The 20970-nt window shown below is 39.4% G+C and overlaps 2 protein-coding genes across 3 annotated transcripts in view; one reads left to right on the plus strand and one right to left on the minus strand.

Moving 5' to 3' along the window:
* Positions 1-20970, plus strand: part of LOC114529016 (centrosomal protein of 112 kDa-like) — a 34327-nt gene that overhangs the window by 6934 nt on the left and 6423 nt on the right. For both annotated transcript variants that reach the window (XM_028550742.1, XM_028550743.1), the window contains 2 exons: positions 283-341; positions 494-623. In XM_028550742.1, the coding sequence (XP_028406543.1) occupies positions 283-341; positions 494-623 (189 nt within the window). The remainder of the gene's footprint in view (positions 1-282; positions 342-493; positions 624-20970) is intronic.
* On the minus strand, positions 11830-20829 carry LOC114529017 (kelch-like protein 5). The gene is made up of 2 exons (XM_028550744.1): positions 20378-20829; positions 11830-13096 (listed from the first exon to the last, which is right to left on the minus strand). Exons 1-2 carry the CDS (start codon positions 20690-20692, stop codon positions 11879-11881), a joined length of 1533 nt encoding a protein of 510 aa, XP_028406545.1. The 5' UTR covers positions 20693-20829; the 3' UTR covers positions 11830-11878.

The raw sequence follows: 20970 nt of genomic DNA on the forward strand, positions 1-20970 counted from the left end.
GAATTCCTGTGATTGAAGTTTCAATCTAAGCAAGAAGAAGAGAACCAATACCTCAGCTAGAAAGAGCATCTTAGAATGAGTAAAACTGACTGCAAAGTTTAGACCAACCATTTATTTGCTATATATTGGCCTCGTATTAAACGCGGCCATGCGACCTTAAATAAAATTGACCATAACGAAAAAGATAATTTATTCTTGATGCCTGCAATGCATTCTGGTCAAATGTACATGCGGCCATTTCTTTTGCTATGATCCATTGAAATCGTTGGAATTCTTTTACAGGCGGAACTGCAAAAGCAATTGAAATCTGCCGAATCAGAATGTGACGATCTTAAAGAGAGGTTTGTATGGATGATTCATTCATTTGCACGAATTTGCGCGAAAATGACGAATCTTGTACACGTAGTCACTGCTAAACTCTCTCATGTTGTGTCAGGTTCAACCTCGGCTGAAAACCTCTTTTTAATGTTTTGTTTTCTATGTTTTCACACAGCGTGTCAAGTTACGAACGAGAGAAGCAGACTTTGGTTGGTAATTTCGAGACGAATATTGCTCAAGTTGAAAAGAAAGCGAAGAATGACGTTGATCATGAAAAGTCAGAAAAGGAAAAAGCGCTTGCCAAGGTAGGATTCATTCATTTACTTTAAGATTCATTCGGTATTTTGATAATAGTGTATGCTCGTTATGGGAAAAGGGGTTCTCTGGTTGAGGTTTGATATAAGGGGGGGGGGTTGTGTGTGCAAGGTCGCCGGGGATGGGGGGGTAGTAGCTTGTTAAGCTTTTATGAAGTAGGAAGGTTGTTGTAAATGATGGAAGAATGAAGGGCTCGGGTTGTAGTGGGATGGAGAGGTTTTTTAAAGCTAAGCGTTGGAATGGGGGCGAAAATGATTAATTAAGAAGTTTTCGTAAAGCCAGGAATTGTTTACACGTTTGCAGCCAATTTTGCGCAAATCAAAATTAACTCATTACACATGGTTTTAATGATACTTACAGCCATATTCATTCTTCAAACTACAAATCAATCTAAAACTATTTTCTATAAAATGTATATTCTTAATTAAATGATCGACGAATAATGTCTGTTCGATTAAATTTTGGTTATATATCTTCAGGTACTATTTTACTATTAGCTTTTTCTAATATAACTAGTTGACTGTTTTCAAAATCCCAAACTCTTATTCACAACAACTGCTGAAGCACTGTATCTCCCCTGAGCGAGCGGGGGTAATTTCCTCCAAGAATTTGATAAAAAGTTGAAACAATCCACTGCATTATTTGCATCGCCACCCAAGCCACCGATCACAACAAGCGTGTTTTCATGTAAGACAACCGAACAACCAACTCGCTCTTTTTCCATGACCAACAGAACCTTGCTCTGGCCAGTTTTATGATCATACTCGATAATCTCATTGCTGTATTTGTCATTCTTACCTTTTCCTCCAATAAACAACATGGTCTCATCACGACGAACTGTCGCCATGAAGCAAACAGGAGATGGTAATGGTGGCATTTCAATGCATTGATTTCTTCTTATGTGGAATATTTCCACGTCAGGTTTCGCTACAATTCCGCCAGCAATGAGAACTTTATCGTCGAATATTTCTACCCCATGGGCAGACCGTTTCTTCCTCATGTGACAAAGCAACTTGGCTGAATAAGGAGGAACGAGCAGCAACTCGTGGATCGTATCCAAAAACTCGCGTCCGTCAAAACCACCAATGATCAACAAACGATTCCCGTGAACCACGCACTTGTGATTACCAACTTTGATGGGAAGATTGACAGAAAACGTCTTCCATTCTGGAGGATGACGATTCAAATCCAGTACTTCTATACTATCTGTGGCTTCATTGGAAATTTTCGTAAAACCGCCACAAACAAGGAGTTGGTTTTCAAATACAACAATTGCATGACCCTGTCTAGCTATTTTCAAATCGGGTAGTGTTGTCCAAGTTTGGTTGAACAGATTCAATCGTTCGACGGAAGAAAGGAGCTTCTGTGTTTTGGATTCTTTACCAGCGATGACAACAATATCAGGAATCAAGAATTCGACCGCGCTGTTTACATTCTGACACGACTTTTCAATCTTTTCAATAGCGGTCGTCATTCGTTTCATGCTTTCTCTCATCTCATTCATCATTTCATTTTGCGTGACTTTCATTTCTGCCAGATCTTTCTTCATTTCATCGAAATCTCGTCGTAATACACAGCCGTGTCCGCCATACTTGTGATGAGCCATTCTTTCTCCACAGTCAACACAGGTTGTCGTCTTGTAAGGACATAACTCGGTCTCGTGTTGTTCCACATCTTGTTTGTTAACGACATCATCACAGCCATCGTTTGAACAAGAGACAGGCGTGAAGCCACAGTCCCGGATGTGTGCTTGTAGAGCTCCGATCTCGAGAACTGCAGGACAGCCTCTTCCTTCGTGGTCGCAAGTAATCTTATAACGAGACACACAATCTTTGACAATCCTCGGTGCTTTTCTCAGCGTCTCTACGGTCAGTCTATCTTGACAGACTGGACAAGTGTGCGAGGTCTTCTCTAGATGTTCCTTGATGCATCCGGAACAAAAATAATGTTCGTTGTTTTCACATTGCATCGGATCTTTTAAAACACCAAGACATATCGTGCAGACAAAGCTTTGGTTGAAGACTGATTTTAAACGAGCTGTGTCATAGCCGGAAGCCATATTTCTTTTAAAATAAGTTCACATCTTATTGTGGAACCAGAGCACTTGTTTGTTTTCTACACATGGAGATTTTTCTGTCTTTTAAGCAGAATTTACAGCGAAATGTATATAGCGGTATAGATTTGAAATTACACCCTTTTTACAGAGAACTGGTCTTCAAAGAAATGCTAATATCAAACACTGTCTTGTGATCATTGTTAATACTCAATTTCCAACTATATTTAACTGATAATGACGAGTCGTGATCTCACAGTAGATCAATAACAATGCCAGAGACACGCAAGGCGCCATAATTATGCTGAGCAAACAAAGCACCCTTGCAACATATTTCTAAGGATTGGAATGATATCTTGAAAATTTTCATGGTGGTGAACAGCTGCTATGACATCGTTGTTCTACATGGTCAAAACGAAACTATAATTGCTAAATATTTTATATTGAATGTTAAGCAATTGAAGAAACCTGACTGTCTTTCCTACGACTGATTGAAAAACAACGATAAGGGGAGATTTACTCGAGGCAACAAGCACATTTGAAAGAAGCCTGCTTTGACGATGCATTTCATTACCTGACTTCGTTCAATGGCGAGGTTAATTAACATGCGCCAAATCTACGACGCGGAAGTAAAGAAACACTTTCATTTTTTTAATATAGTTTCGCTACATATATAAAATTTATAGAATCCAGGAAATTTATAGGAAAATCATCGGAGATAGTTGTATAACAGGCTAGTTAACTTTTAGCTGTCGTTAAGGACAGAATTGGCTGACCTGGCTCAACCAGCATTTCTGAGTTAACTAGGATTTAACTCTACAAAATGTACTGAGTTAGGTGCATGGTTTGATAATGGCTCACGTTGTAATGGGATTGAGAGGTTTCTTCAGGAAGGTTTGTGGTAGGGGGAGAATTGGTATTCATGATCGTGCAGGGTTGAAAGTTTTCTTACAGAAGGTTTTGCGTGGAATAGGAGGGTTGATTTATTAAACGGAGTATTGTTTATATTTTGAGAAGCGAATTTTCTGCAAACCAAAACCTTGCCGAACTCAAATATACAGAATTATTCAGGGTTTATACGTTCATTATATTTTACCAATACTTACTATTCTAACTACAAGTCAATATAAAACAAAATCTTATGGAATGCAAAAAAGCCCAAGTATATTACGATTATATTTTTAATTAAATGATCGATGAATAACGTCTGTTCGAATAAATTTTGGTTATATCACTTCACTTACTATTTTACTGTCATTATGTGGATTATGGATTACTGTCATTATTTTTAAAATTCCAATATAACTAGGGGTAAATAAATTGTGATTTTTGGCACTCGATGCAGGTAAATTCCAGAGGTTCAAATGGTCTTAATTTCCTGTGGAATTATACACACTTCAAATTCAAGCCAGGAACAGTTGATGGAAATTAAGACCCTTTGAACCTCTAATATAACTAGTTTTCAGTTCTCAAAATCCAAAACTTTTATTCACAACAACTGCTGAAGCATTGTATCTCCCCGGAGCGAGCGGGGGTAATTTCCTCAAAGAATTTGATAAAAAGTTGAAACGATCTTATCTTGAAAGTATCTTGTCTTAAAAAACCCTGAAATATCTTCATCAGAAGTTGACATCATGTTGTGTTTTGTTATTCGACATTTTGGGCAATATTTTTCCAAATCTTTCTTGCTTTAAAAAACTGACAAAATTGCAAATCCTTAGTGTTTTTGAATTTTATTACTCCGCCTGTGAAATATGCCCGTCGTCAATGTGCATTTGGGGATAATCTGAAGTCGGAACCTTTGAAGTTTTACATAACAAATATGGTGGAACTGTTATAAAAATATCTTGATTTTTTTCTCTTCTTTCAATGGCCATCGCCAGTGATTGCGATTTATAAACTAAGAACTGTGCTTATGATAACTTTAGAGGCAACATTCTCCCTTACGGCATTATGATATTTCGCTGCAGACTGAGTGTTACGCCTAACTGCATGAAAAGGCGTCTCGTTGCCTCTCAATTTAGAGGAGAATGCTTGTAGTTAGTTTGAAAGGTTTCATGGAATAGGATTTTTATTGGATGGGTCCAATTTTATTAGCTATTTCCCAATCGAGCAGGATACTGGGTATAGTCGCGAACCGCAAATCGTCTATGGACTGTTTGGAGGGATAAATGATTTCAGACTTATATTTCCTGTCAGGCTGTCCCTCCAAACAGTCCATAGACGCTTTGAGGTTCGCGACAAAACCCAGCACCCGGCTCCATTAGGAAATGACTAATTAGCACAGGAAATGGTTTGTTAAATGAAAGTTCAGAGACGAAAGGTTTTTACAGGCGGTTTTGACTGGGGCCGGGGGGGGGGGAGGTGATTCAAAAAGTGGGCTATTGTTTTACAATTTAGAAAGAAATGTTTCCAAAGCGAAAATTTTGTTGAATTCATGATATAGGTGACATTTTGCTGAGTTTTAATTTTTCCTTCAGCTGCAATACTGTTTATTCTAACTACAAATCAATAAAAAAGAATTTCCTGCGAAATGCAGAATAACCCAAGTATATTACCATGATATTTTCTTAATTAAATGTCCGATGAATATTGTCTGTTCGGTTAAATTTTGGTTATATCACTTTAAGTACTATTTTACCGTCGTTCTTTCTAATATAACTAGTTTGCGTTCTCAAAATCCAAAAATCTTATTGACAACAACTGCTGAAGCCTCGTATCTCCCCGGAGCGAGCGGGGGTAATTTCCTCCAAGAATTTGATAAAAAGTTGAAACAATTCACTTCATTTGCATCGTCAGTAGCACCACCAATCACAACAAGCGTATTTTCATGTAAGACAACCGAACAACCAACTCGCTCTTTTTCCATGACCAACAGAACCTTGCTCTGGCCAGTTTTAGAATCATACTCGATAATCTCATTGCCGCGTTTGAGTTCGCCACCCCATCCTCCAATCAACAACATGGTCTCATCACGACGAACTGTCGCCATGAAGCTAACAGGAGATGGTAATGGTTGCATTTCAACGCATTGATTTCTTCTTATGTCGAATATTTCCACGTCAGTTTTCGCTCCAATTCCTCCAACGATAAGAACTTTATCGTCGAATAATTCTACTCCATGGGCAGACCGTTTCTTCTTCATGCGACAAAGCAGCTTGGATGAATAAGGTGGAACAAGAAGCAACTCGTAGATCGTATACAAAACCTCGCGTCCGGTAAAACCACCAATGATCAACAAACGATTCCCGTGAACCACGCACTTGTGACCAGCAACTTTGATGGGAAGATTGACAGAAAACGTCTTCCATTCTGGAGGATGACGATTCAAATCCAGTACTTCTATACTATCTGTGGTTTCATCGATAGATTCAGTGGTAAAACCGCCACAAACAAGGAGTTTGTTCTCAAATACAACAGCTGCATGACCATATCGTGCTATTTTCAACTCGGGTAGTGGTGTCCAGGTTTGGTTGAACAGATTGAATCGTTCGACGGAAGAAAGGAGCTTCTTTGTTTGGCGTTCCTGACCAGCGATGACAACAATATCAGGAATCTTAGAGTCGACCGCGCTGTTTACATTTTGACACGACTTTTCAAGCTTTTCAATCGCGGTCGTCATTCGTTTCATGCTTTCTCTTATCTCATTCATCATTTCATTTTGCGTGGTTTTAACGTCCGCCAGATCTTTCTTCATTTCATCGACATCCCGTCGTAATACACAGCTGTGTGCGCCATACTTGTGATGAGCCATTCTTTTCCCACAATCATCACAGGTTGTCGTCTTGTAACGACATAACTCGGTCTCGTGTTGTTCCACATCTTGTTTGTTAACGACATCATCACAGCCATCGTTTGAACAAGAGACAGGCGTGAAGCCGCAGTCCCGGATGTGTGCTGGTAGAGATCCGATCTCGAGAACTGCAGCACAGCCTCTTCCTTCGTGGTCGCAAGCAATCTTATAACGAGACACACAATCTTCGACAATTCTCGGGGCTTTTCTTAGCGTCTCTACGGTCAGTCTATCTTGACAGACTGGACAAGTGTGCGAGGTCTTCTCTAGATGTTCCTTGATGCATCCCGAACAAAAATAATGTTCGTTGTTTTCACATTGCATCGGATCTTTTAAAACACCAAGACATATCGCGCAGACAAAGCCTTCGTCAAAGACTGATTTTAAACGAGCTGTGTCGTATCCTGAAGCCATATTTCTTTTAAAATAAGTTCACATCTTATTGTGGAACCAGAGCACTTGTTTGTTTTCTACACATGGAAATTTTTCTGTCTTTTAAGAAGAATTTACAGCGAATTGTGTAGCGGTATAGATTAGAAATTACACCTTGTTTACCGACAGTGGCGTCGCTAGCATCGATAAGTGGGGTGGACATATTCATATATTCGTGTTCACAGCCGTTAAAACATTTAATTTGAATAGAAATGAATAATGTAAAACCCGAATATATGAATAAGTCCCCCCACTTATCATGCTGGCGACGCCACTGTTTACCGAGAACTGGTCTTCAAGGAAATGCTAATATCAAACTGTCTTGTGATCATTGTTGATACTCAATTTTCAAATATATTTAACTGATAATGACAAGTCGTGATCTCACAGCAGATCAATAACAATGGCAGAGACACGCAAGGCGCCATAATTATGCTGGGCAAACAAAGCATCCTCGCAACAGATTTCTAAGAATTGGAATGATATCTTGAAAATTGGTGGTGAACAGTTGCTATGACATCGCTGTTCTACATGGTCAAAACGAAACTATAATTGCTAAATACTTTATATTGAGTGTTAAGCAATTGAAGAAACCTGACTGTTTTTCCTACGACTGATTGAAAAACAACGATAAGGCGAGATTTACTAAAGACAACAAGTACATTTGAAAAACAAACCTGCTTTGACGATGCATTTCATTGCCTGACTTTGTTCAATAGCGAGGTTAATTAACATGCGTCAAATCTACGACGCAGAAGTAAAGAAACACTACCATTATTCCAATATAGTTTCGCTACATCGATGAATTTTATAGACTCCAGAAAATTTATAGGAAAGTTATAGGAGCCAGTTGTGTAAGAAGCTATAGTTTACTTTTAACATGTCGCTAAGGACAGAATTGGCCGACCAGAGTTGTGCATTTCTGAGGATTTAACTATGCAAAATGGAGTTAAAGAGTTTTATACAACGGGCCCCTGGTGGTAAACAAAGTTGATAGGTAGGAAAAATAAATCAAAATTGGAGGTGGTTTGGTAATGAATGGCCTAGGTTGTAATGGGCTTGAGAGGTTTCTTCAAGAAGGATTGTGGTGGGGTGAGAGGTGGTTTTCAATGTATGTCCCAGGTTGTAATGGGATTGAAAGGTTTCTTCACGAAGGATTGTGGTGGAGTGAGAAGTTGTTTCAGAAGGTTTTGGGTCGGGTAGGAGCAGGGGGATTTATTAAACTGAATGTTGTTTATATTGGAGAAGCGAATTTTGCGCAAACCACAACCTTGCCAAACTCAAATATGCAGAATTATTCAGGGTTTAAATGATATTTATATTATACCAATATACTTACTATTCTAACTAAAAATCAATTTCAAACAATATCTTATGAAATACAAAAAAGCCCAAGTATATTGCGATTATATTTTTTTAATTAAATGATCGATGAATAATGTCTGTTCGAATAAATTTTGGTTATATCACTTCAGTCACTATTTTACTATTAGCTTTTTCTAATATAACTAGTTGACTGTTTTTAAAATCCAAAACTCGTATTCGCAACAACTGCTGACGCATTGTATCTCCCCTGAGCGAGCGGGGGTAATTTCCTCCAAGAATTTGATAAAAATTTGAAACAATCCACTTCATTTGCATCGCCAGCAGCACCACCAATCACAACAAGCGTGTTTTCATGTAAGACAGTCGAACAAGCAGCTCGCTCTTTCTCCATGACCAACAGAACCTTGCTCTGGCCAGTTATAGGATCATACTCGATAATCTCATTGCTGGGTTTCCTATTCTTATCTCTTCCTCCAATCAACAACATGGTCTCATCACGACGAACTGTCGCCATGAAATAAACAGGAGATGGTAATGGTGGCATTTCAATGCATTGATTGTTTCTTATGTCGAATATATCCACGTCGATTTCCGTTCCAAATCCACCAGCGATAAGAACGTTTTCATCGAATATTTCTACCCCTTGGACATAGCGTATCTTCTTCATGTGACAAAGCAACCTGGATGAATAAGGTGGAACAAGAAGCAACTCGTAGATCGTATCCAAAAACTCGCCTCCGTCAAAACCGCCAATGATCAACAAACGATTCCCTTGAACCACGCACTTATGATTACCAACTTTGATGGGAAGATTGACAGAAAACGTCTTCCATTCTGGAGCAGATCGATTCAAATCCAGTACTTCTATACTATCTGTGGTTTCATTGCTAGCTTCAGTGGTAAAACCACCACAAACAAAGAGTTGGTTCTCAAATACAACAGCTGCATGACCACATCGTGCTATTTTCAACTCGGGTAGTGGTGTCCAGGTTTGGTTTAACAAATTGAATCGTTCGACGGAAGAAAGGTGTTTCTTTGTTTTGGGTTCTACACCAGCGATCACAACAATATCACTAGTCATGGAACGAACAGCGTTGTTTACATCGTGACACGACTTTTCAAGCTTTTCAATCGCGGTCGTCATTCGTTTCATGCTTTCTCTCATCTCATTCATCATTTCATTTTGCGTGGTTTTAACGTCCGCCAGATCTTTCTTCATTTCATCGAAATCTCGTCGTAATACACAGCCGTGTCCGCCATACTTGTGATACGTCATTCTTTTCCCACAGTCAACACAGGTTGTCGTCCTGTAACGACATAACTCGGTCTCGTGTTGTTCCACATCTTGTTTGTTAACGACATCATGACAGCCATCGTTTGAACAAGAGACAGGCGTGAAGTCGCATTCCTTGATGTGTGCTTGTAGACCTCCGATCTCGAGAATCACAGCACAGCCTCTTCCTTCGTGGTCGCAAGCAATCTTATATTGAGACACACAATCTTCGACAATCCTCGGTGCTTTTCTCAGCGTCTCTACGGTCAGTCTATCTTGACAGACTGGACAAGAGTGCGAGGTCTTCTCTAGATGTTCCTTGATGCATCCCGAACAAAAATAATGTTCGTTGTTTTCACATTGCATCGGATCTTTTAAAACACCAAGACATATCGCGCAGACAAAGCTTTGGTTGAAGACTGATTTTAAACGAGATGTGTCGTATCTTGAAGCCATATTTCTTTTAAAATAAGCTCACATCTTATTGTGGAACCAGAGCACTTGTTTGTTTTCTACACATGGAGAATTTTCTGTCTTTTAAGCAGAATTTACAACGAAATTTATAGAGCGGGATAGATTTAAAATTACACCCTGTTTACCGAGAACTGCTCTTCAAACAAATGCTAATATCAAACACTGTCTTGTGATCATTGTTCATACTCAATTTCCAACTATATTTAGCTGATAATGACGAGTCGTGATCTCACAGCAGATCAATAACAATGCCAGAGACACGCAAGGTGCCATAATTATGCTGGGCAAACAAAGCACCTTTGCAACATATTTCTATGGATTGGAATGATATCTTGAAAATTTTCATGGTCGTGAACAGCTGCTTTGACATCGTTGTTCTACATGATCAAAACGAAACTATAATTGCTAAATACTTTATATTGAATGTTAAGCAATTGAAGAAACCTGACTGTCTTTCCTTCGACTGATTGAAAAACAACGATAAATCAAGATTTACTGGAGGCAACAAGCACATTTGAAAGAAACCTGCTTTGACGATGCATATCATTTCCTGACTTTCTTCAATAGCGAGGTTAATTAACATGCGCCAAATCTGCGACGCGGAAGTAAAGAAACACTATCATTATTCCAATATAGTTTCGCTACATGGATCTATTTTATAGACTCCAGAAAATTTAAAGGAAAATTATAGAAGCCAGTTGTATAACTAGCTATAATTAACTTTTAATTGTCGTTAAGGACAGAATTGGCCAACCAGAATTGTGCATTTCTGAGGATTTAACTATGCAAAATTTTGTTAAAGAGTTTTATACAACCGACCCCTGGTGGTAAACTATGTCGATATATAGGAAAAATAAATCAAAATTGGAGGTGGTTTGGTAATGAATGACCTAGGTTGTAATGGGATTGAGAGTTTTTTATCAAGAAGGATTGTTGTGGGGTCAGAGGTGGTTTTCAATGTATGTCCCAGGTTGTAATGGGATTGAGAGGTTTCTTCAAGAAGGATTGTGGTGGGGTGAGAGGTGGTTTTCAATCTATGCCTCAGGTTGTAATGGGATTGAGAGGTTTCTTTAAGAAGGATTGTGATGGGGTGAGAGGTGGTTTTCAATGTATGTCTCAGGTTGTAATGGGATTGAGGGGTTTCTTCAAGAAGGATTGTGGTGGGGTGAGAGGTGGTTTTCAATCTATGCCTCAGGTTGTAATGGGATTGAGAGGTTTCTTTAAGAAGGATTGTGGTGGGGTGAGAGGTGGTTTTCAATGTATGTCTCAGGTTGTAATGGGATTGAGGGGTTTCTTCAAGAAGGATTGTGGTGGGGTGAGAGGTGGTTTTCAATGTATTTCCCAGGTTGTAATGGGATTGAGAGGTTTCTTCAAGAAGGATTGTGGTGGGGTGAGAGGTGGTTTTCAATGTATGTCCCAGGTTTTAATGGGATTGAGAGGTTTCTTCAAAAAGGATTGTGGTGGAGTGAAAGGTGGTTTTCAAGGTATGTCCCAGGTTGTAATGGGATTGAGTGGTTTCTTCAAGAAGGATTGTGGTAGGGTGAGAAATTGTTTCAGAATGTTTTGTGTCGGGTAGGAGCAGGGGGATTTATTAAACGGAATGTTGTTGATATTTTGAGAACCGAATTTTGCGCAAACCACAACCTTGCCCAACTCAAATATGCAGAATTATTCAGGGTTTAAATGATATTTATATTATACCAATACTAACTATTCTAACTACAAATCAATTTCAAACAATATCTTATGGAATGCAAAATTACCCCTGCATTTTACGATTGTATTTTTTTAATTAAACGATCGATGAATAATGTCTGTTCGAATAAATTTTTGTTATACCACTTCAGTAACTATTTTACTATTAGCTTTTTCTAATATAACTAGTTTGCAGTTCTCAAAATCCAAAATTTTTATTCACAACAACTGCTGAAGCACTGTGTCTCCCCCGAGCGAGATGGGGTAATTTCCTCCAAGAATTTGATAAAAAGTTGAAACAATCCACTGCATTTGCATCGTCAACAGCACCACCAATCACAACAAGCGTGTTTTCATGTAAGGCAGCCGAACAAGCAGTTCGCTCTTTCTCCATGACCAACAGAACCTTGCTCTGGCCAGTTTTTGAATCATACTCGATAATCTCATTGCTGTGTTTGTTGTTCTTACCTCTTCCTCCAATCAACAACATGGTCTCATCACGACGAACTGTCGATATGTGGTAAACAGGAGATGGTAATGGTGGCATTTCAACGCATTGATTTCTTTTTATGTCGAATATTTCCACGTCAGTTTTCGCTCTAATTCCACCAGCGATGAGAACTTTATCATAGAATATTTCTACCCCATGGGCACACCGTTTCTTCCTCATGTGACAAAGCAGCTTGGATGAATAAGGAGGAACAAGAAGCAACTCGTAGATCGTATCGAAAATCACGCGTCCGTCAAAACCACCAATGATCAACAAATGATTCCCGTGAACCACGCACTTGTGATTACCAACTTTGATGGGAAGATTGACAGAAAACGTCTTCCATTCTGAAGGATGACGACTCAAATGCAGAACTTCTATACTATCTGTGGCTTCATTGGCAGCTTCAGCGGTAAAACCACCACAAACAAGGAGTTGGTTCTCAAATACAACAGTTGCATTACGCCATCTGGCTATTTTCAACTCGGGTAGTGGTGTCCAGGTTTGGTTAAACAGATTGAATCGTTCGACGGAAGAAAGGAGCTTCTGTGTTTTGGATTCTTTACCAGCGATGACAACAATATCAGGAATCAAGAATTCGATCGCGCTGTTTACATTCTGACACGACTTTTCAAGCTTTTCAATCGCGGTCGTCATTCGTTTCATGCTTTCTCTCATCTCATTCATCATTTCATTTTGCGTGATTTTAACATCCGCCAGATCTTTCTTCATTTCATCGACATCTCGTCGTAATACACAGCCGTGTGCGCCATACTTGTGATACGTCATTCTTTCTCCACAGTCAACACAGGTTGTCGTCTTGTAACGACATAACTCGGTCTCGTGTTGTTTCACATCTTGTTTGTTAACGACATCATCACAGCCATCGTTTGAACAAGAGACAGGCGTGAAGCCACAGTCCCGGATGTGTGATAGAGCTGCGATCTCGAGAACCGCAGCACAGCCTCTTCCTTCGTGGTCGCAAGCAATCTTATAACGAGACACACAATCTTCGACAATTCTCGGTGCTTTTCTCAGCGTCTCTACGGTCAGTTTATCTTGACAGACTGGACAAGCGTGCGAGGTCTTCTCTAGATGTTCCTTGATGCATCCCGAACAAAAATAATGTTCGTTGTTTTCACATTGCATCGGATCTTTTAAAACACCAAGACATATCGCGCAGACAAAGCCTTCGTCAAAGACTGATTTTAAACGAGCTGTGTCATAGCCGGAAGCCATGTTTGTTTTCAAGTAAGTTCACATCTTATTGTGGAACCAGAACACTTATTTGTTTTCTACACATGGAAATTTTTCTGTCTTTTAAGCAGAATTTACAGCGAAATGTGTAGCGGTATAGATTTGAAATTACACCCTGTTTACCGAGAACTGCTCTTCAAACAAATGCTAATATCGTGGGGGGGGACAGGGGGGCGGGAACCCGGGAGAATAAGGGCGGGAGGTGGGCGGGAAGCGGGAGAAGACGGGGCGGGATGCGGGAGTCATGCGAGGGCGGGAGGCGGGAGAAGAATGAGGGACGTTAAGTTTTTAATGACTTTTTAGTCCCTTTTTAAGCAAACTATCAAAAATCAGAACCAAACAATATTGACTATTTACTATTTTAACTGGCATTAAACTTTATTGTCAGTCATGACAGTCATCGGAGGCATTTTTTAGTCCTTTTAATGTCTATAAATGGCATTCGGCTTAAGTCGCCTAAATCCGCAGGTGGTTGGAGTTCTGTCGGCGTGTTTCCACATTGAAGAAAATTTCCTTTTTAACATATTTTGACCGAAAAAAGGAGTTTCAAGGAGGGGAAAAGGGCCAAAAATGAATCAAGGAAATCTAAGGAATTTTAGAGTAACTAAATTGTACTGAATTGTTTTGAAGATTTTTTGTATAAAAAAACTGTTTTGCAGTCTATGAGTAAGTCATTAGGATTTACAATGAAAAATTAACTTGCTCTGGTAACTGTGTTTCCTTTTGGTCTTTTGGAGTCGACCACCAAGCGCTAAATGGTCTAAATGTACCACGTGACTGAAACCCAGCCGTTGAGAACAATTTTAAAACTCTAGAATTTTACATTTTAGTCCATTTCAGAGCTTTCAAAATTCTCGTGTACTTTCATTTTAAGAGTTGCGCCAAAAATGTATGACTGTCTTGCTCTATATACGTATTGATGAGTACTGACGAATAGTGTCCAATAGTACTTCAGTTAATCAAGGAAATTTCAAAGAAATTGCGTCTCATTTCAAGGAAATTCTTTGGCAATATCAAAGAAATTTGAATGGTTTGCTGTGGAAATGAATGGTAACATCACGTTTTCGAGTTTTCCCTTTAAGATTAAGATTCCATTCGGAGTTACAGTGTATTATAACTGATACAACAAAGCGGCCAAGCGTGGCGGTGCTAGTAATTGTCCTTCTGACAAGAGAAAACTACAAAACGTGATATTACAAAATCAATAGGTTGCAAAATTGCCACAAAATTTCGGCGTATTAGCTGTTAAACTGAAACTCGATGCCAGTCATGAGCAAAATTACATAGGACAGCTTAATATAGCAACATAGCCAAGTTAATAGAAAATGGGCGGGAGGCGGGAGACAATTCGCAAAAAGGTACGGGAGGCAGAAGAGGAGGTACGGGAGGCGGGAGATGTTGACCCCCCTGTCCCCCCCCACAATATCAAACACTGTCTTGTGATCATTGTTCATACTCAATTTCCAACTATATTTAGCTGATAATAACGAGTCATGATCTCACAGTAGATCAATAACAATGCCAGAGACACGCAAGGCGCCATAATTATGCTGGGCAAACAAAACACCCTTGCAACATATTTCTAACGATTTGAATGATATCTTGAAAATTTTCATGGTGGTGAACAGTTGCTATGACATCGTTGTTCTACGTGGTTAAAACGAAAGTATAATTACTAAATACTTTATATTGAATGTTAAGCAATTGAAGAAACCTGACTGTCTTTCCTACAACTGATTGAAAAACAACGATAAGGGGAGATCTACTCGAGAACAACAAGCACATTTGGAAAAAAAACCTGCTTTTACGATGCATTTCATTACCTGACTTTGTTCAATAGCGAGGTTAATTAACATGCGCCAAATCTACCACGCGGAAGTAAAGAAACACTATCATTATTTCAATATAGTTTCGCTTCATCGATGAATTTTATAGAATCCAGGAAATTTATAGGAAATATATAGGAGCCAGTTGTATAACTAACTATAATTAACTTTTAACTGTCGTTAAAGCCTGGTTTCCATTTGGTCGTAATTGTCGTGAACATGTCATTTTCACCGATGAGAAATTGCCGGGATGTAAATTCGTCTTCATTCCTGTATTCAAATCTGTCATTGATGACTGCACACGTATAGAAATGATTCTATAACATCAGCCACCTTGACATGTTCACGACACTCACGACTAAATGGAAACCAAGCATAAGGACAGAATTGGCCAACCAGAGTTGTGCATTTCTGAGGATTTAACTATGCAAGCAAAATGTAGTTAAAAAGTTTTATACAACCGACCCCTGGTGGTAAACTAAGTCGATATATAGGAAAAATGAATCAAAACTGGAGGTGGTTTGGTAATGAATGGCCCAGTTGTATAATGGCATTGAGAGGTTTCTTCAAGAAGGATTGTGGTGGGGTGAGAGGTGGTTTTCAATGTATGTCCCAGGTTGTAATGGGATTGAGAGGTTTCTTCAAGAAGGATTGTGGTGGGGTGAGAGGTGGTTTTCAATGTATGTCCCAGGTTGTAATGGGATTGAGAGGTTTTTTCAAGAAGGATTGTGGTGGGGTGAGAGGTGGTTTTCAAAGTATGTCCCAGGTTGTAATGGGGTTGAGAGGTTTCTTCAAGAAGGATTGTTGTGGGGTGAGAGGTGGTTTTCAATGTATGTCCCAGGTTGTAATGGGATTGAGAGGTTTCTTCAAGAAGGATTGTGGTGGGGTGAGAGGTGGTTTTCAATGTATGTCCCAGGTTGTAATGGGATTGAGAGGTTTCTTCAAGAAGGATTGTGGTGGGGTGAGAGGTGGTTTTCAATGTATGTCCCAGGTTGTAATGGGATTGAGAGGTTTCTTCAAGAAGGATTGTTGTGGGGTGAGAGGTGGTTTTCAAAGTATGTCCCAGGTTTTAATGGGATTGAGAGGTTTCTTCACAAAGGATTGTGGTAGGGTGAGAAGTTGTTTCAGAAGGTTTTGGGTGGGGTAGGAGCAGGGGGATTTATTAAACGGAATGTTGTTGATATTTTGAGAATCGAATTTTGCGCAAGAAACAACCTTGCCAAACTCAAATATGCAGAATCATTCAGGGTTTAAATGATATTTATATTATACCAATACTTACTATTCTAACTACAAATCAATTTCAAACAATATCTTATGGAATGCAAAAATACCCCTGCATTTTACGATTGTATTTTTTTAATTAAATGATCGATGAATAATGTCTGTTCGATTAAATTTTGGTTATATCACTTCAGTAACTATTTTACTATTAGCTTTTTCTAATATAACTAGTTGACTGTTTTCAAAATCCAAAACTTTTATTCACAACAACTGCTGAAGCACCGTATCTCCCCCGAGCGAGCGGGGGTAATTTCTTCCAAGAATTTGATAAAAAGTTGAAACAATCCACTTCATTTGCATCCCCACCCAAACAACCAATCACAACAAGCGTGTTTTCATGTAAGACAGCCGAACAACCAGCTCGTTCTTTCTCCATGACCAACAGAACCTTGCTCTGGCCAGTTTTAGGGTCATACTCGATAATCTCATTGCTGTGTTTGTCATTCTTACCTGTTCCTCCAATCAACAACATGGTCTCGTCACGACGAACTGTCGCCATGAAGTAAACAGGAGATGGTAATGGTGGCATTTCAATGCATTGATTTCTTCTTATGTCAAATATTTCCACGTCAGTTTTTGCTCCAATTCCTCCAGCAATAAGAACTTTATCGTTGAATATTTCTACTCCATGCGCAGACAGTTTATTCCTCATGTGACAAAGCAACTTGGATGAATAAGGTGGAACAAGAAGCAACTCGTAGATCGTATCCAAAAACTCGCGTCCGGTATAACCACCGATGATCAACAAACGATTCCCGTGAACCACGCACTTGTGATGACCAACTTTGATGGGAAGATTGACAGAAAACTTCTTCCACTCTGGAGGATGACGATTCAAATCCAGTACTTCTATACTATCTGTGGTTTTATCGGCAGATTCAGTGTTAAAACCACCAGAAACAAGTAGTTGGTTGTCAAATACAACAGCTGCATGACCCTGTCTAGCTATTTTCAACTCGGGTAGTGTTGTCCAGGTTTGGTTGAACAGATTGAATCGTTCGACGGAAGAAAGGAGCTTCTGTGTTTTGGATTCTTTACCAGCGATGACAACAATATCAGGAATCAAGAATTCGACCGCGCTGTTTACATTCTGACACGACTTTTCAAGCTTTTCAATCGCGGTCGTCATTCGTTTCATGCTTTCTCTCATCTCTTTCTTCATTTCATCGACATCTCGTCGTAATACACAGCCGTGTCCGCCATACTTGTGATGAGCCATTCTTTCTCCACAGTCAACACAGGTTGTCGTCTTGTAACGACATAACTCGGTCTCGTGTTGTTCCACATCTTGTTTGTTAACGACATCATCACAGCCATCGTTTGAACAAGAGACAGGCGTGAAGCCGCAGTCACGGATGTGTGCTCGTAGAGCTCCGATCTCGAGAACAGCAGGACAGCCTCTTCCTTCGTGGTCGCAAGCAATCTTATAACGAGACACACAATCTTCGACAATTCTCGGGGCTTTTCTCAGCGTCTCTACGGTCAGTTTATCTTGACAGACCGGACAAGTGTGCGAGGTCTTCTCTAGATGTTCCTTGATGCATCCCGAACAAAAATAATGTTCGTTGTTTTCACATTGCATCGGATCTTTTAAAACACCAAGACATATCGCGCAGACAAAGCCTTCGTCGAATACTGATTTTAAACGAGCTGTGTCATAACCTGAAGCCATATGTTTTCTTCACGTTAAAATAAACTCACATTTTGCTGTTCGACCTGAACAAATTGTTTCGCGTTTGTCTTCTAGAACGACGAAAAGTCTTTCAAATCGAGTTTCTTCGTTCAAACTCAATGTTTACTAGGAATTTGAATTGTTCTTCCAGGAAAATACAAATTGCGAAATAAGTCTTGTGATTTGAGGTCGTGACCTTTGCAAATACAATCGCAAATACTTTATTATAAGCACAATTTCGTTGTGCGTTTGTCGTTTTATTCAAGTATTTCGTCTTTAAAAACGCTAAAAGATCTTCAAGTTGACATCATGTTGTGCTTTGTTATACAACATTTTGGGCAATATTTTTCCACATCTTTCTTGCATTATAAAACTGACAAAATTGCAAATCCTTATGAAGTCCTCGAGTGCCTATTTTTTAAATTTTATTACCTCTCAACTCTAGAGGAGAATGCTTGTAGTTAGTTTGAAAGGTTTCATGAAATAGGATTTTTTTGGATGTGTCGAATTTTATTGGCGCGGGAGTTGATTTGTTTAATGGAAGTTCAGGAATAAAAGCTTCTTACAGGAGGTTTTGAGTGGGGCCGGGGGGAGCAGGAGGTTTTGAGTGTGGCCGGGGGGGGGAGAACGTGATTCAAAAAGCGGGCTATTGTTTTGCAATTTAGTAAGAAATGATTCGTAAGCGAAAACCTTGCTGAATTCATGGTGCAGGTGGGAATCCCGATTATTCTGGGTTGAAATATTGATTTCAGCTGCGATACTGTTTATTTTTAACTACAAATCAATAAAAAAGAATTTCCTGCGAAATACAGAATAACCCAAGAGTATTACGATTATATTTTCTTAATTAAATGTTCGATGAATATTAATATTGTCTGTTCGGTTAAATTTTGGTTATACACTTCAGGTACTATTTTACTATTAGCTTTTTCTAATATAACTAGTTGAATGTTCTCAAAATCCGAAACTCTTATTCACAATAACTGCTGAAGCACTGTATCTCCCCTGAGCGAGCGGGGGTAATTTCCTCCAAGAATTTGATGAAAAATTGAAACAATCCACTGCATTTCCATCGCCAGTACCACCAATCACAACAAGCGTGTTTTCATGTAAGACAGCCGAGCAAGCAAATCGTTTATTTTCCATGACCGACAGAACCTTGCTCTGGCCAGTTTTAGAATCATACTCGATAATCTCATTGCTGGGTTTGTCATTCTTGCTTTTTCCTCCAATCAACAACATGGTCTCATCACGACGAACTGTCGCCATGAAGTAAACAGGAAATGGTAATGGTGGCATTTCAATGCATTGATTTTTTCTTATGTCGAATATTTCCACGTCGGTTTTCTTTTTTTGTCCGCCAGCAATGAGAACTTTATCATCGAACATTTCTACCCCATGGTCAGACCGTTTGGTCTTCATGTGACAAAGCAGCTTGGACGAATAAGGAGGAACAAGAAACAACTCGTAGATCGTATCCAAAAACGTGCCTCCGTCAAAACCACCAATGATCAACAAACGATTCTCGTGAACCACGCACTTGTGACCAGCAACTTTGATTGGAAGATTGACTGAAAACGTCTTCCATTCTGGAGGATGACGATTCAAATCCAGTACTTCTATACTATCTGTGGGTTCATTGATAGCTTCAGTGGTAAAACCACCACAAACAAGGAGTTGGTTCTCAAATACAACAATCACATGACCCCATCGTGCTATTTTCAACTCGGGTAGTGGGGTCCAGGTTTGGTTGAACAGATTGAATCGTTCGACGGAAGAAAGGAGCTTGTTTGTTTTGGATTCTTTACCAGCGATGTCAACAATATCATGAATCATGGAGTCGACCACGCTGTTTACATTCTGACCCGACTTTTCAATCTTTTCAATCGCGGTCGTCATTCGTTTCATGCTTTCTCTCATCTCATTGATCATTTCATTTTGCGTGGTTTTAACATCCGCCAGATCTTTCTTCATTTCATCGACATCTCGTCGTAAAACACAGCCGTGCCCGCCATACTTGTGATGAGCCATTCTTTCTCCACAGTCATCACAGGTTGTCGTCTTGTAACGACATAACTCGGTCTCGTGTTGTTCCACATCTTGTTTGTTAACGACGTCATCACAGCCATCGTTTGAACAAGAGACAGGCGTGAAGCCGCAGTCTCGGATGTGTGCTTGTAGAGCTCCGATCTCGAGAACTGCAGCACAGCCTCTTCCTTCGTGGTCGCAAGCAATCTTATAACGAGACACACAATCTTCGACAATTCTGGGTGCTTTTCTCAGCGTCTCTACGGTCAGTTTATCTTGACAGACTGGACAAGTGTGCGAGGTCTTCTCTAGATGTTCCTTGATGCATCCCGAACAAAAATAATGTTCGTTGTTTTCACATTGCATCGGATCTTTTAAAACACCAAGACATATCGCGCAGACAAAGCCTTCGTCAAAGAATGATTTTAAACGAGCTGTGTCGTAACCTGAAGCCATATGTTTTCTTCACGTTAAAATAAACTCACATCTTGCTGTTCGACCTGAACAAATTGTTTTGCGTTTGTCTTTTAGTACGATGGAAAGTCTTTCAAGTCGAATTTCTTCGTTCAAACTCATGCAATGTATACTAGGAATTTGAATTGTTCTTCCAGGAAAATGCAAATTGCGAAATAAGTCTTGTGATTTGAGGTCGTGACCTTTGCAAATACATGGAAATGCCAATATTATATCAAAAATTGTCATATGATTTTATTCATACTCAATTTCCAACTATA

The sequence above is a fragment of the Dendronephthya gigantea genome, unplaced genomic scaffold (genome assembly GCF_004324835.1).
Source record: "Dendronephthya gigantea isolate DGI-Jeju-01 unplaced genomic scaffold, DenGig_1.0 000053F, whole genome shotgun sequence".
Lineage (NCBI taxonomy): Eukaryota > Metazoa > Cnidaria > Anthozoa > Malacalcyonacea > Nephtheidae > Dendronephthya > Dendronephthya gigantea.